The sequence below is a fragment of the Pristis pectinata genome, chromosome 3 (genome assembly GCF_009764475.1).
Source record: "Pristis pectinata isolate sPriPec2 chromosome 3, sPriPec2.1.pri, whole genome shotgun sequence".
Taxonomy (NCBI): domain Eukaryota; kingdom Metazoa; phylum Chordata; class Chondrichthyes; order Rhinopristiformes; family Pristidae; genus Pristis; species Pristis pectinata.
Genome location: NC_067407.1, coordinates 23880401 through 23897056, shown reverse-complemented (window position 1 = coordinate 23897056; position 16656 = coordinate 23880401). Strand labels below are relative to the sequence as shown.

Below are 16656 nucleotides of genomic sequence, written 5' to 3'. Positions count from 1 at the left end.
AGAAATGCTATTCTGGGATGGCCAATGGTGAGTTCATTGCACATGTGCAAAAAAAAGTGTAAATACCAAAAATGAGAATTCACCTCTCTATAGCAAAAGAAAACGAGCCAGACTGAGATAAATATAATTTATTTAATAACCTGAATACAATTTTCACAGCGATATGTGTCCCTGGACAGCTGCATATCCACCTCCCTGTAATGCGCAGAATGAGGAAAGTAACCAGTTGTGACCAGCTGAAGACTAGTATTAATGTACTTTGCACAAGTGGAGGGAGGGCACTGCTTGTTGGCAAGGTCTTGGTAGATAAAATTTGGGGCAACAGAGACCCTGGCTTGACTCAGAAGAAAATTCCTACATTTCCATCCCTGCGCTGGAGAGTTTTTTTAATTAGGGTGGGAGTAACTATTACTCTTGGTGTAAAAACCTGGTTTCCTGCCATCAGGACCTCTTGAGCTTACACTATAGCTGTGGTGTCTTTCTGTGGGTTTCTGCATCACAGTGAGTCGCGCCTCCCCGCTGGTCCCGCCGGTAACACCTGACTGGTGGCTAAAGCAACCTGAAAGAACCCCAGGCGAAGGCGGTGTAGGCTACACTCTTCTTGCTAATAATGGAAAATGTTTGGTTTGATCCTGGATGGGCAGATAACCGGATAAAGAACTGCCCTGTTGGCGCGTTCACAATGGCGGTTGGCATAAAGTGCATTAGTTGCAATTGTTCCAGTGCCCAGCCTGCACTGATGACTACGTCCTCCTCCACACAGACTGGTGAGGAGGATCAGAGACTGATATTTACTGTGGGTGCTCCTAGTATTCCAGGTTGGGGCGGCTACCTGCAAGAACGTGAGCACGAGATAGTTATTTCCAAAAGGAAGAGAAAGGTCGTGCATGATGGCTATAAAGCTACAGCCATCGAGATAAAGACAATCATCTACTATAATTCAAAATTTATGGAGGGTGATGATTCGACGGATTCGCTGGAGGCGACAACGGAAGAAAGAAGGAAAAAAGATTCACCCAGAAGGAAGAAAGAAGTGTTGCTGCAGTTTTGAACAATATCCGTATCGCTTTTACTACTGAAAAGTGCCCTGTTTAAGGTTGCAGTGAGATCTATAATATTATGGGCGCGCTTCATAACCATCTGAAAAGATGCTATCAAATCCGGTCAGTGAAGGCAACCTGCACACTATGTGGTTGGATTGGTGAACTCCACTCTAGTGCCTGTCATGCAGGCAAAGGTTCACAGAACCAGGATAACATGAAGCCCTTTGCGTGTACCATCTGCAAAGAGGCATTCTGGACGAAGAGTAGCCTTGGACAGTATGAGTGCCATCGTCATGCTGCCGTGAGAAACGCTAAAAGAGCCGAGACGCTCTTGGAAAAGAAAAAGCCAGGAAGAAAGGAGCTGTGGACAGAGGAGGAGGTTAAACTCCTCTTGGAGTTGGAGAAGTTTAAAGGGGCACACTTTATTAATGTTGAGATTGTGAAAATTTTAACTACTAAGACCAACAAGCAAATCTCTGACAAGAGACGAATGCTACTGAGAGACCCGGTAGCCACTTGTGGGCCCAGCGGAGAAGTGAATCCATTGACAGCTGTGGCTGTTAACCAGGATTTGGAGGAAGATCATGTTGATGACTCGCCGATGAGGATGAAGCAAAAAGCTAGTATGACCAACAGCAGGCAATTATCCCAGGTTATGGGCGATAACCTGAACCAAGCGGAACATCTGCTACGGAACAGGAAAAATAAAATCAATTTTGCCACGGGAGTCAGTCTGGTGGAGAGGATCACAAGTGATCTTGTCAGATGGTTCATGAAAAAGAGTAAAGGAAAATATTGTAAAATGGCTAACCAGAGGATTGATGAGAAATCATCATACTCTGGGAATAAAACATGAACAGCCCAGAGGAAGGCTGAATACAAAGCAGCCCAGATTCTGTTTGAAAAAGATCGAAAGCGCCTTGCGCGTCATTGATGGGAGCACCAGCGCAGAGCAAATGCCCCCTGAAAATTGAGGAAATTTACCAACGCTTCTATGAGAAGCTGGGTACAGCAAATAATCAAGCAGACCTCAGAAAATTGGAAGATCACAACTATAATTTTGATGAAGAGAACCTCCTCAGAAAGATTGAGGGGACTGAGGTCAAAGAAGCTCTGTGAAATTAAGGAAGAAAGTGCCACAGGTCCAGATGGGATTAAGAAGAAGGGCCTTAAAGAACTTTTGGCGGATGACAAGGATCTACTGCCACATGTTTTTACGCTGTGGCTCAGATCAGGGACCGTACCCAAGTGTCTTAAGAAAATTAGAATGGTGTCAATCCCAAAGACAGACAAGAGAAAACTTTTGAAGAACCTGGATAATTGGAGACCTATTACGATAGGCCCAATGATTCTTAGGCTGTTTGCTAAGATACTAGCTAAACGATTGAGCGAGTCTGTCAAAATAAGTCCACGACATAAGGGATTTTTGTTAAACACCTCTGGCTGTAATGAAAACATTACAATCCTTAAGAATATTATAAGGGGATCAAAGAGAGGTGGCAAAGAACTCTGACCTTTTTGTGGACCTTCATAAGGCATTTGATTCAGCAGGCCACAAACTGATCATGAAATCTTTACAGAGAGTTGGCATGCCAAAGGTCTTTATTGACCTAGTGATCGATCTATACAGCAACACGACAACAGTTGTTGGCGAGATGCGAACCAATAAAATCAAGATCGAGAGGGGTGAAGCAGGGTGATCCCCTCTCACCAATTTTATTTAATATTGCCATGGACCCCCTTATAAGTACTTTGGAACATCGAGGTAAAGGAATCGAGATCATAACACCTGATGGAAGATCAAGATGCGGACAACGTGGCAATTCTAAGCCACTCCTATGAAGGTATGGTCAGGAACATCTCTATATTGAGTGACTTCTGTAGAGGTACCAGTCTTGATGTCAACATTAAAAAGACAAAGGGTTTTCACTTCAGCCTGAGAAAGACACACGTGTACAACTCAAAAGAACAATGGCAGTTTGGGCGAGAAAAGATAACATACATACCACCTGATGAAGTCAAAAAATACCTCAGTGCAAGGGTAGATCCATGGTGCGGAATCTCAATGGAAGATCTGAGATCAAAATTAGAAAAATGGTTTCACAAGTTGAGAAGGACTAAACTCAAACCAATGCAAAAGACCGAATTGCTTAAGACCTATATAATACCTAGGGTCTACTTTCACCCTATTTTAACTGAAGCCTCTCAATACGTTGAGAGAGTTGGACCGGATGATAAACAGGACGGTCAAAGAAATACTCCATCTCCCCCACGATATGACTGATGGAATATTATATTCTAGGATGAGAGATGGGGGATTGTGCATGCCCACGCTCGAAATTCAGATACCATTGGCAATAATAAGGAAGTGGCAGTCCTTAAAGGTCAGAGGACAATGCGATCAAGCATTCGTTTGAGATGGCCAGCGAGGATAACTTGGCCACGATTGATAGACTTAAGAGTTTGTCAGTGATACAAGATATTGATCTTGCAGAGTGTATGTCTAGTCAAACTAGAGCAATTGAAAGACCATCTGATAGTTTCTATGAACAACTGGAAGCTGAATACAAGCAAGTAATTGGAAACAGAGCTCGACTGCAAAAATTTATTATCGATCGGCGGTCAGTTGAATTGATAGATGGGCAGCCCAAAGTTATCAAGACATCAGGGGGTACCAGATCATTAATGCAATATTATTAAGGTGTGGACAGTACCCCACGAGATGTACATGGTCGTGGTAATGCTGATGCGGTAAAAATCTGCCAAAGATGTGGATTCGCAAACAAAACTCTAGCACATATCTCAGGAAGATGCTTGGCAGTAAAGCAAGTGTGAATCAAGTGACATAATAAGATACTCCAAGACAGTCCAACATCATTGGGACCCTTTTATGGAACCACACTTGAGGGACGTTGATGGGACTCTATGGAAGCCAGATATTATACTTGTTAAAGAGAACAAGGCCGCCATAGTAGATGTCACAATAAGATTCGAGGATAATAATCAAGCTATCTCGAAGGCCTGGGCTGAGAATAAGAACAAATATCGACACCTAATAACTCAAATTAAAGGGCTAACAAATGCTCAGTTCGTTGAGTTCTTCGGGTTCGTAATCGGAGCTCGTGGTCTTTGGGCTAAGGATAATGACGCCTTTTTAAAGTTCATGGACATTAGTAAATACAAGACATTCACAGACAATATTTGTAGTTTAACAATCAGATTAATGATCTGCTGCGGATATTTATGGACTCTTGACATTATATACAATATACATAGCTCTCACCCATACATAATGTATATGTACAGTATATATTCATGTACTATTGAATGATAAAGATCAAGCGCACCACGCCCCCGCTTTAAGATCAGCGACGAGTCAGTGAGGGTGGCTCTACTGTATACTCACGTTAACAATCAGATTAATGATAGATCTGCTGCAGATATTTACGGACTCTTGACATTATGTATGGGCGAGAGCTATGTACCACTAATTAAAAAACACAATAAAACCTCTTCCTGTACAATTTAAAAAAAAATATTTTGCAGGAATTCAGGTCTCGCCAAATAGTATAAACCATACTGAAGTGTTTCTGAAACCATTGGAACCATGATAAGCAGATAGAAAAGAATTAAGAGTACAAAATCTACAAGCAAAAGGAAGGTTGGAGAATATTCTTTCTGAAAGCAGAGATGAACAGAAGGTTGAACACTACAGTTGCATATATTTATGCAGATTGTGTTCTACAGGAATATGAGTCCTGAGTTAAATTAAGCATCAAATACTCCAGTGCAGTGATGGAAATGTAGGAATTTTCTTCTGAGTCAAGCCAGGGTCTCTGTTGCCCTAAATTTTATCTATCAAGCAGTGCCCCCCCCCCCCCCCCCGTGCAAAGTACATTACTACTAATCTTTAGCTGGTCACAACTGGCTACTTTCCCCATTCCACGCATTACAGGGAGGTGGATATGCAGCTGTCCAGGGACACATAACCATGGACTGGTCATTAAATCTGGCCATGCCTGGTGCTGCTTCTTTCAGGCAGGCTACCACCTGCTCGCCAGATTTGTGCCACATTTCCCTTAAATCTCTTGAATGGTGTGACACTTACTAGATCTTTCTTAATCTATATTAATACTGAATATGTTATCCAACTTGAGAACCTGATTGTTTAAATCACAACAATACTTAGCACAATTACCAGCTTAGGAAGCGCCAGGATAAGACAAATAATTACAATAGTAAAAACCATGACATTCAGGGTAGCAAGGACTTGGCTGTAATTTTCCAGACATGCCTTAATACATGACTTTTCAATGTTCTTGTATCCTGAAATTTCTTCCTCTCTAGAAACTGGGATAACAATAATCCACCATTGGCTCCTACCTTTTACTTTGCTTTGCCTACACAATGAGAAAAATTCCATCAAAAAAATGTAATTCATTGGCTATGAAATGCATTGGAATGTCACCAGACTTTCAAAGGTAAAATAAAAATACATATTTTCATTCTCCTTAAAACCTAGATGGTTTGAAACTAGTACTTCTGTTGATATCTTCATATCAACAGAGTGCATATAAAAATATTATGAGCCCAAAAAATGAGATGGTCATTAGCACCTTACACAATGACTATGAGCATGTCTACACATTATTCTACAATTTCGAGACCATGGCTTCTGTGAACTAGTTCAAACTGCCACGAAGCAATCTTATTTAAAATCCTAAGACAATTGAATGGGACTGAGAAATCTATAAATGACATTCCAATGCTAATGTACACTTTCTTATAATATGTGCTGAATACCAAAACAGTCCAAAAAAGTAGCGTAGTTCATAAAAAGGGTGGTATATAACCCTGTGTAAGGTCATTATGCCGATTTGATTTGGTTCAATATAAACCACACCTGTTGATAAATCGTCTTCACATAAGTTAAAAGTACACAGTCCATGTATTATTTTGTGGCTTTGACATTTATTTGTGGTAAAGGGTGAGGTACTTGTGATGGTCTCGAGGCCGAGTTCCTTTCCGTCTCCGAAGCAGATGGACTGCGATCCCACTTGATTTTTTTAATGCATGAAATTTCCATACTTCAGCAATCTTGTCCACCTGCAAGTTCAAAAGGAATACAGAATGCATTCAACTCACTGCCTTCTGAAAAAGATTGCAGGATTAGTGTAAATGGGTAGCTGATGGTAGGTATGGATTCCAGTACTGGCATTGACTCTGAACGTCAAGGGGCCTGCTTCTGTGCTGGATTTCTCTATAACATCAGATATTAAGCTCACTGTAGTTTCCTGCCTTTTGCCTCCCTCCCTTCTTGATCAAGGCTGTCACATTTGCAGTTTCCCAATCCACTGGTAACCTCTGTGAACTCGGTGCATTTTGAAAAACTTTAACCAATGGCTCTAGTATCTAGTCAGCCACTTCCTTTAAAACCTTTGGATACAGGCCATCTGTTGTCCTGGGAATATCTGCAGTATGCATTTGGACCTTCTTCCTATCATACATTAGAAACATTTCTTGACATATGAAGAATTCCAAACACAAACAAAAAATTGCTGGTCAGTCAGCATCTGTAAAAAGAAAAGGATAGGTTATCACTTCAGTTACAACTCTTTGTCAGAAAAGGAATTAATCACATTCTTGGTACAGGGCATCAATGGTGGCTGATATGATATGCAGAGTACCATATTGGCAGAAAGGTTAACACATTTGTACTAAATGTCCTGTGGCAGCACAAAGGGCAAACGAATCATGATGTCAATCACTGTGCAATAGCACTGCCAACTTTAAGTCTTTTGCTCCCACACACACTTTCTCTTGATCTCCTGTAGTTCCACTATGTAGGATATTAACATGTAGCCATGTCTCTTCCTCTCCCATTAATTCCTGTTGTACCTAGTTGTGTACACCTTGCTGGGTAAGAGAAAGGGAAGGTGTCAGTGAGTATTAAGCAAGTCGTGTAACAGATTTAACTGTCATGTTTGAATACCTGCAACTTTGTGCAAGCTGTGAGATGTGGGGTGAGGTGAGGTGAATCATATGACTTAGATACAAGCTTAGATTGATAGACATAGTCGTTAGGCAAGCGAGAAGGCAGTGATAACTTGAGCAGTGTCTGATACTAGTGGCTAATTGTGCACTTGGTAGGATGTGGGATCTGAAGACTCCCTTTTCATCTGGCTAGCCCCCTTTCCCTTCCTAACCGATTTAATATCCATGTTTGAATTATTTTATAACTCATAAGTGGATATTTAGTGATAATTGTAAACTATGAGGCAAACATAATTCACATTTAAGAGCAATATACAGATGGAGCACACTACTACCAAAGGGAATAAAAGCAAATTTGTTCTGCTGCTGCAAAACAACAAATTTCACGACATATGTTAATGATAATAAACCTGATTCTGATGGACTTCAAAAGAGAATGCAAAGCCAAATTCACTGGGAACAAATAAATGCAAACACAATATCACACCAGAAAGGAAATGGAAATAGTGCCAGAAATTTCTGAACAAGACTTCCAGGCAAGCCAAGCATTTGCTATCCCAGATTTTTCAGCTGTGTCTCTTTCATACAAGATTAAATACATCTTCCTTCAGTTTTATAACTTGCTCCGTTTGTTTCAATCCATAGCACACAGCCCCTGGTAACACAAATTTACATTGACGTGAAACTGATGTTCAGAAGTAGGACAACACATCAGTTTGAGATTGAGGTTTAATTAAGACAGATTTATTAAAGAAATTTAAGGAAACATTCACCCTGATTTATTGAAACGAAACAAAAGCAAATGCTGCATATTCTGGGAAACTGAAATTAAAACAAAAAATGATGAAAATGCTCAGCAGATCATACAGAAGGAAACAGAGTTAGCATTACAGATCATTGATTTCCATCAGAACTGGAAATGAATTTATGCATGTGAATTTATTGGCAATCAGATACCATTATCTAAGAGAGCTGTGCACTTTTATGCCTAAGCTAAGGGCACAGAGAGAACTGGGAAAGACAGACTTTGACTTCCTGTCAAACGAAGAGGGAAAAAAAAAGCCAAATAACAGGAAGTATAAGCATCCTGCTTAGTGTAATGCTAACTAGCTGGAACAGAAATGTCAAGCCATTCAGCCTGTTAATGTGGATGGTGCAGTCATATTTATATTATGACTAAATAGGATAAATTCAGAGTTAATTGTGATCTTTGTAATCACTTATCACACATAAAACAAATCAGCATATTGGTTTATAATTAGATTCATCTCAACAGTGATCATCTCAATGGTTTATAATTAGTTTCATCTCACTTTAGAAGACAGGAGGAATAAACTACAATGTGATTTCCAGTTCACAATATGAGTTTCAACACAGCAACTATGGATCTTAATGTAGCATGACTAGATATTGGACAACCTTGGCTGTAGAAGACCATTGACACTGTACCATTTAGAACTTTATGGACGTAGGCAAAGCATAAACTATCCTCTTGTATAAGTATAAAAGAACCAAAACACAGCTGTAACACTTTATTAAGACACCGTGATGATCAAGTAAGTCACAGTAAACACAGTTCTGATGTAGAATCTATAATTAGTGTGATATCATTTTGATGGCAATTAAAGTCTCCAAAATTATAGGTTGCCAACAACAGAATAATTACACTTACTGTGTGTGTGTGTGTGTGTGTGTATGCATGAATGTGTGCAGAGGACATTCACTGCCTTTAAATGTGTTCATTATGTTTATAGACATTGGAAAAATCGTGCTGTTGACTTCTAAATCATGAACAAGTTATCCCTCTATAATTTTTCTATTCAACTTTGACATGGTTCTAATTATGCATTTATATATTTCTTGAGATGTTTATAAGTGAAAGCACACAAAGGACTGATTCAATGAATGCAAATTTCCAGAATAATAAAGAACAAAAATCCATTGCCTTCAAATTTGGCCCTAAAACACACTTCTTATTTCCTCAGTGTTATGCATTAGAAAATCATTTTTCTTTCCCTCAAGAATACAATAGTGACCAATTTGAAATCAAGTTGGGCCTCTCCAGAAAATGCAGACTGGGACCTTGAGAGAAATTAGCTGCTGGCTGAAAAATAGCAGGAGAAAGAGGAGGCTCACATCCTAAACTGGAACCCTCTGATGAACAAAATGAGTGGGCAGGAACATGAGGAAAGCCATTAAGGGCAAAGAGAAACACTTCTCATAATAAACCTGTTCACTCATAGTCCACAATGCTTACAAAATTACTTTCTTGACACTATTATCCTTAACGCCAAAATCATTCATCTGAGAGCACCCTCACATCTTCCTCTGCAGGTCTACCTGCACTGATCATAACACATCAATGAATGAATCACTGATCTAGTGACTGAAATGATTTGCTACAACTGGTTCCAGTGGTGCGCAACTCGCCCTGACAACATCTCCTGAGGACGTGAGAGTAACTTCTGCATTGCCCAAATGAGTGGTGAAACTCACACCTAGAGGACAAACTGTAGACACATCCTGCTAGACCATTCATATGGTGATGCTGGCGGATCACCTCTCCTCCTGGTACAAAAGCCTCTCTCCTCACCTGTGTCTATGATTAGGATATCCCTGTCCCTTTGAGTGAATCTCCTCCCCCCACTCCATCATCCCATGCAGCTTCTCTCTCCTCCAGGGCAGCCTCAGTGTGTGTTGCTGCTGTCTGGCAAAGATGGAGAGTGTGCCTTAAGGGCTGCTGCCTTTCTCAGACTGGTGTGGAGCAAGGTGTCTGAATCTGCACTGTATTAGGTACAGTCCCATCAGAACCACACAGGTCCCGTTTTATTCGGTTTCTGAGTGTATACCAACTCACCTCTGTTTTAAACACTTTTCTGATGGATTTCACATTTTTTATGGGTGCCAGAAATGGGCACAACACGGATTTAGTTAACCCAGAAAAGAACAAAATTCAGTATCTAGGCATGAAATTTTGCCTTTATTGCAATGGCAACATTGGAATGATTGCATTTGTCTCTCTCTAAATCTCTTACAGAAGTAAGTAATAACCTCTGTACTATCAGCAGGATAGAGTGATGTGTGAGTGGTTAAATGGTTAAACCTCTGTACTGTCAGCCAGGTAAGATACTATGGAATGGTTAACTGGGTAAACCTTTATATTGTTAGCAAGACAGGATGTTTTGGGAATAGTTAACTGGTTAGATCTCTACTACTGTCAGCAGTATAGGGTGCTGAGTGAATGATTAAATGGTTAAACTTCTATACTGTCAGCAGGACAGGGTGCTGAGGGAATGGTTAAATCACAGCAGCACATGCCCTCTTGGCTAAACATAATGGATCCTATGACAATATTTGAAAGAAAACAGACTAATTCTTAATTGTGCACTGTACCTGATATCAGAAATAAAACACTACTTAGTTATGTAGTTCAATGCTGTCAGAGCAATTTTGCTGTTGTTAAAATGTTTGTTGGGATGTTTGCCTACTCTGCAGCAATAAATAAGCTTCAAAATAATACTTTGGCTTTGGAGTTCTGTGAATATGATAAGGTATTGTTTTTTAATGCGACCTATAAATCAATTCAAGTAACAACTCACCTGGTATTGGCGGTTGAACAAATGTACACATTTAAGATCTGGAGAACTGGTCAAGAACATAAAGGGAGTCCTATTGTTGTATGCCCCATACCCTTGCAGATATAGGGCAGTGAGTTCAGCCTCCTTTAACAAAAAAGGCACTCAGAGTGCTGCTACAACATGTTTGCAGCAATCATGAATTCATATTTTTCTTAGCTGTTTAGATTAAAGCTTTTATTTGTCCATTCTCCATTTTGGCTCACTTTACATCCTGCTTCTCAGTTCCTCTGCCAACGAGTGTGATTGATAGACGTATGTAGACCAGGGCAAATGAAATTTCCATACTTCATTGAGAACTTTTTTTTAAGATAAGGGTGTCAAGGGAAATGGAGCAAAATGGAATTAGCCATCAACTTCCTGAAGGGTAGAAAAGGCTTGAGGGGGGTTAATGGCCTTCTCCTCTCCCTGTAGTGTCAACAAGCCACATCTGATGATGCTACTAATCAGTTGTGCATCAAATATATTGGTCTGCACCAGTTAGACTTCAGAGGAGAGAAAATGAGGGACACAGCAGGAAATGATGAGGGTGATAGAGAAAATGATTTATCTAGGACATGGGAATCAAAGGTGGTGATTGGGGAGTGTTTGAACAGGTATCCGTTGCATGTGCATTTTGCCAAATGGAGTCAAAGAGTCAAAAAAGACCCTTCGGCCCACAAATACATTCTGAACAAAGGACCAAAGATTAATCAGTTAGCAGTTAGACAGTGCAAGTGTACATGACTTAGGATAGATAGCTTCTAGGAACAGATGCAAAAGGAAGTAAGGTTGGAAGACGTGGGTTGAGACTGGTTAGGATTATAAGTGTCTTACTTGTGTTCAATATTGCAGATGACACACAAGTTCAACGGGGTGACCTCAGAGAGACAAGAGGCCTTAGAAGCAGGATGATAATATAAACTGAGTGGAATGGCAAAAAGGATTTAGAACACAAATCAGAATTACTGAGGATATTAATCAAGACAATAAGAATGAGAAAAGAAAAGAAGATAGTATATCAGTTTGGAGGTGATGTTTGAAGAGCACGGTCAATTGGAGGAAAAGCTGCCTGTGGAACAGGGGTGAAGCAAAACTGTCATTCAATGACAGGGAATTACACACAGAACTATATATGGAACTGTAATGTTTAAAGTGGCATACTTCAACAGCAGAAAATAATGTAATTTCAAAACTACAGTCCCTCAGTTGAGAAAAGGCTATTGATTTGGCTTAAGAGATTGTAGAGTAAAATAAACCGATAGAGGCAAAACTATCTGGCTTAAACCTACAAGCTACCAAAGACTGCATTGTGAGTCATCTCCTGGCAGTACCTGGTTCCAGACAACATGAGGAAACATCTTTCCTGCTCTGTTTACAGTTCTCAATCCTGGAAGAGGCATTGCTGAAATTCTGCACAAACTGAAAAAGTACTACCTTCAGTTCCATGTAAAGAATTTATTAATAAAATGAAGGACACAGATGATTCTGATTTTTTTTTAACATTTTGGGACATTAAAAAATAATTTCTGTTACAAGATCCACTGTGGGCGGATATTTAATGTCCAGCTCTGTGGTGTAAATCACTGAAAGTATACTGAGAGGTGATGCAGACCATGAGATGCCTCCTGGAGTCTGACTGTTTCTTTACAATGGTGTCAATCTGATCAGACACACTTCTGTTTTCAGTCTCTGCCAAGTATTTGCTACATAAACAGATTGGCCATACTTTAGAGGTTAAAATAGAGCCTATGCAGACTCCTTGGAACAATTCTATAAATGGTAATATTAAAAATATTCACCCCTAAAATAACTTTTACTTGGGGATTATTCTGCAACCGAAAAGTTCATAAATTGCCACCACCTTCATGAATATATTCAATGAGGTATTTCACGTATCAATAAACAACCTCAAAGTTATTTTTAAGTTTTGCTTTGAAATATTGTTTGGGAAGAATTTGTGTCATTTTTACTGTGGTCTGCCAGAAACACAGTAATTTATTTAAAATGATTCATGGCACTTATCTGTTCTGGTAAACAATTAAAATTTTGTTGTTTTTGTTTCATGAGGGTGCTGTCCCTTCAATATGCATGCAGGTTATGACTTACAGGAATTAAGTTATCTTTCTTGTTTTCCACTTCCAATGCAGTCAGTTCATCAGGGGTCAACAGAAAAAGGCGTAATTCACGAACAACTTCCTTTGCTATTTCTGGTACTGACTTGTCAAGAACTACCTGTGTTGCAGGTTAAAAATGACAGGTGTATTTTAATGTTAGTTTCAGGACAAAACAGCAAGTTTCTATGTTGATGGCGCAGCAGTATATCGGTCATGTGTTTACATTTTACATCATTAACTAATGCTACTGTGTAGAATTCATGTTCATTACTAGACTTAGAAGAAACAACCTGGACACTTATCCTGGTCCTAATGCTTGAAACCTCAACTTCTGAGCACAGGGCATTGGTGACATTCAACAATATTTATCTGACATAATGTGGCAGTGAAAGGCAAGGATATTGCTTGGTTCCAGGGCATACATACAGTAACTGTGTGCAGCGTCTGTGAAATGCACAACCCTACATACCATTACTGTCACCATTTTGGCCCTTATTGCTTTTAGGTTTACCTGACAGTGGACAGAAATTAAATCAAATTTAAAATGCAAAGTTGAGCCTGGTTCAAAATGCATAAAAACTAAGTGGAGTATGCACCTCAAAAGAATTACTTTTTCCAGTCCTGCATCTGTACAAGAAGTGGCTGTTAAAGGGAATGCCTTAGGCTATTGAAGAAATACTAGGGGAAGCTTATTTTGCATCTTCAGTGGAGAGTGGAGAGGTAGTGTTGCTTCTCCCTGTTCCAAACAACCACTGTAGGCTGCTGCCTGTCTTATTCAGCCTTCCTACATTTTACTATTTGGTGTACTGGAGCTTGTTAGATGAAGAATTCCCAATGCGCAGCCTCACTATCTGTTCAATTGAGGCAATGCTCCCATTCACAATGTTGCTTCTGTTCATAATTCAAATTCACCTCTCCACTCCCCTCCCATCCAAATCCCAATCCCCTGACTGTCAATTTCCTTCTCCCTAACTGCCCAACACCAGCTCTCCATCCCTGCTCCCTGTCAGCCATTAATGCCTAATTGCCCACCTCTCTTCCTTCACCCACACCCAGTCTTTGTCCCTCCCTCCGTGTTGAATGGGTGAACCTCAGGGTAGGTGAAAGGGATGGAAACAATGTTGTGCCAGAGAATTTAAACTGCACAGCTGACCCAGACTCTTTGGAAGCCCAAGAGATTCACATCCCATTTCTGGAGAGTTGGTACAGCACAACTGAGGTCTTATGGTTAAAATCTCTCCTCTAAAAGTTATATCCTGATGAATGAAAGAGGTGTAAAATATATCCCTGGATTATTAAAAATCTGTCTCACTTCATCACAGTCTGATCCCAGTGATTTTAACACTATGTAAACATTAAGAGAATCACTTATTTGTTTTTACACCAAGTGCCGAACAATGACACAGCCAGTAGAGATGATGCCTCACTGCTCCAGCAACCTGGGTTCAATACTAACCACTGGTGCTGTCTGAATGAAGTTTGCATTTGGTAGTTGGTAGGTTAATTGGTCACTGTAACAATTTCCCTGTGTGTGAAGGGTAGAATCTGGGTTGCGGGTGGGGGTTGACGGGAATGTTGGTAGCACAGGTTACAGGGGAAGTATTAGTGGGGAATGGGATTGCTTTGTGAGCCAGCACAGACTCATTGGGCCAAAAGCAAATATGGAAATAAATACACATAAACTATCCGATATCATGTTACGTGATCAGTACCTAAAAATATCACTTTCTATAAGACACAATTAAGAGAGAGCATCAGAGTATAAGTCAAAGTTCACATGACTATACTTACTGCATTAACATGCGCCCATTCTCTGACAAAGTTAATTAAATCAGGCTCATCGATAGTGAGTAAGTCACTTTGCAGAATAGCAAGCATGGCAGGGTCAGAAAGTTCATGGAAGCCTTGAGTCTTCACAATATTCTGCAGACAGATCAAATGATTCCAGTCATTAAAGTTGACTGTGTAAGTACAAAGAAAATTATACATTTGAGTATACCATCTGTTTAATTAATTCTGTATGAATATTCAGGACTGAATAAGCAAAGATTTTCAACACACAGAATAGCTCACATTTTGAATTCCAAATCTATGCTTAGTCATAGAGTAATTTTTTTTTTCTCTGTCGTTTTCCTCCACTTCGAGATGTTGTCTCCCTTGTATGTTTTTTCTAGAATGTGTTGATTCCTTTATCTCCATTTATTTCAGTACTCTGCTATCAATTCCACTTGCCTGTAGACAATACAGTCGTTGAAGTTAAATTAAATCTAATTGAGATATTCTTGGTATTAGAACTAGGGAAAGCATTCTGTTCTGTTCTGAAATTCACAATAAAGATTCGAGACTGAACTCACTGTGCAGGGAGATGAGTGTTATCAGCAGGTCATGTTTCCCAATATTACAATTTAACATGTAGCACATTGGCAGTAAAGTGATTGAAGGCATCTTAAGCTGATGCAAGACACTATTTCAATGCAAGTCTTTACTTTCCTCTTTGGCCTCTGTTTTCTTTATTTCAATCTGCACAGGTTGAATAATTCAACCTCAGAAGTCAATCAGCTAGCCAAGCCCAAATTTGTCTTCATCCATTACCAACACATGCACTTTCCAGCAGAACTCAACAGACTACAACCTGGAGTAGCAGACCCAATTTATTTTTTTCATTCCGTTCTTTGGGAATAGTCAAGCCAATTATGAAACTCCAAAACATGTGCTGAAATCAACAAACTCAGCATGAAATTGGATTCAAGTTTGCTCTAAAAAGCAATTGCAGAGACCATTTATTAAGTTGTCAGGGTTATGCTCTTTTTCTTTACCATGTAAGTTCTTGTCAAGAGAGTGACTATGAAGAAGATATTTTTACTATTTCCACGTGAGTGATTGCTGTCCCTTCAGAATCTACAATGACATTCTCACACTTCCCCATTCCATATGTTATAGTTTTGCCCATTCATTTGTCTTTTTTAACTTCCTGCACCTATCCCTAAGATTTACTATGCCTTCTGGGTTCATTTGCAAACTTGGATGTTTAAATTTTTATTTTTTCATTCAAGTCATCTGAAGCCCCAAGGTCCCTGAGGAACATCATTAGTCCCAGTGCTCAGTAAATGTTCCCTTAAGATAAGATACTTACTTATTAGTCACATGTACATTGAAACACACAGTGAAATGCGTCCTTTTTTTGCGTCACTGTGAATGTTCTGGGGGCAGCCTGCAAGTGTCGCCACTCTTCCGATGCCAACATAGCATGCCCACAGCTCCTAACCTGTACATCTTTGGAATGTGGGAGGAAACCGGAGCACCCAGAGGAACCCCATGCAGACACATGGGGAGAATGTACAAACTCCTTACAGACAGTGGCTGGAATTGAACCTGGGTCACTGGCGCTGTAATAGCATTATGCTAACTGCTACGCTACTGTGCTGTCCTCAAATGCAGATGCAAGCCAAATGTAGAGGCTGACAAGTGAGAACCTCTGCATTGGCCGCGAATTGAACCCAGGTCTCCCGTGTGGCAGGCGAGAATTCTACCGCTGAACCACCGATGCCCTACTCCATGCCTCCTACCTCTTCATCAATGCTGCAAGGTTATACTTCCAATTCTGTACATATTCATTTCCCTAATAACCACTTATACAGAAGCGTATCAATTCCCATTTGAAATCAGAAATTTAAAATACCTAAGAGACACTCCCGGAAGGAAAAGGAATGTGAATCAAAAATATGACACCAATAACTGGAAATTTCTTTGCTTCTTTGGTTAGGATGCAGTCAAAATCATATTCATTGATGGCACTGCAGCTGCCAAGTATTTCATGATTGCCTCACAGCCTTTTAGGGTGACAAGAAAAAGTGTCTTATATTGTTTACCTAGATTTTGAGATCTAGG

General features: G+C 39.9%; 1 protein-coding gene across 2 annotated transcripts in view; it reads right to left on the bottom strand.

Annotated features, from left to right (window-relative positions):
- Positions 1-4968: 4968 nt before the first annotated feature.
- The window catches only part of LOC127568245 (BTB/POZ domain-containing protein 19-like), a 120759-nt gene continuing 109071 nt past the window's right edge, over positions 4969-16656 (bottom strand). The window contains exons 6-8 of one of the 2 annotated variants that reach the window (XM_052011772.1): positions 14560-14691; positions 12761-12886; positions 4969-6149 (exon numbers count right to left, since the gene is read on the bottom strand). In XM_052011772.1, coding sequence (XP_051867732.1) covers positions 6015-6149; positions 12761-12886; positions 14560-14691 — 393 coding nt within the window. In that variant the 3' untranslated portion in view covers positions 4969-6014. The remainder of the gene's footprint in view (positions 6150-12760; positions 12887-14559; positions 14692-16656) is intronic. The other variant, XM_052011773.1, reaches the window with a different exon arrangement.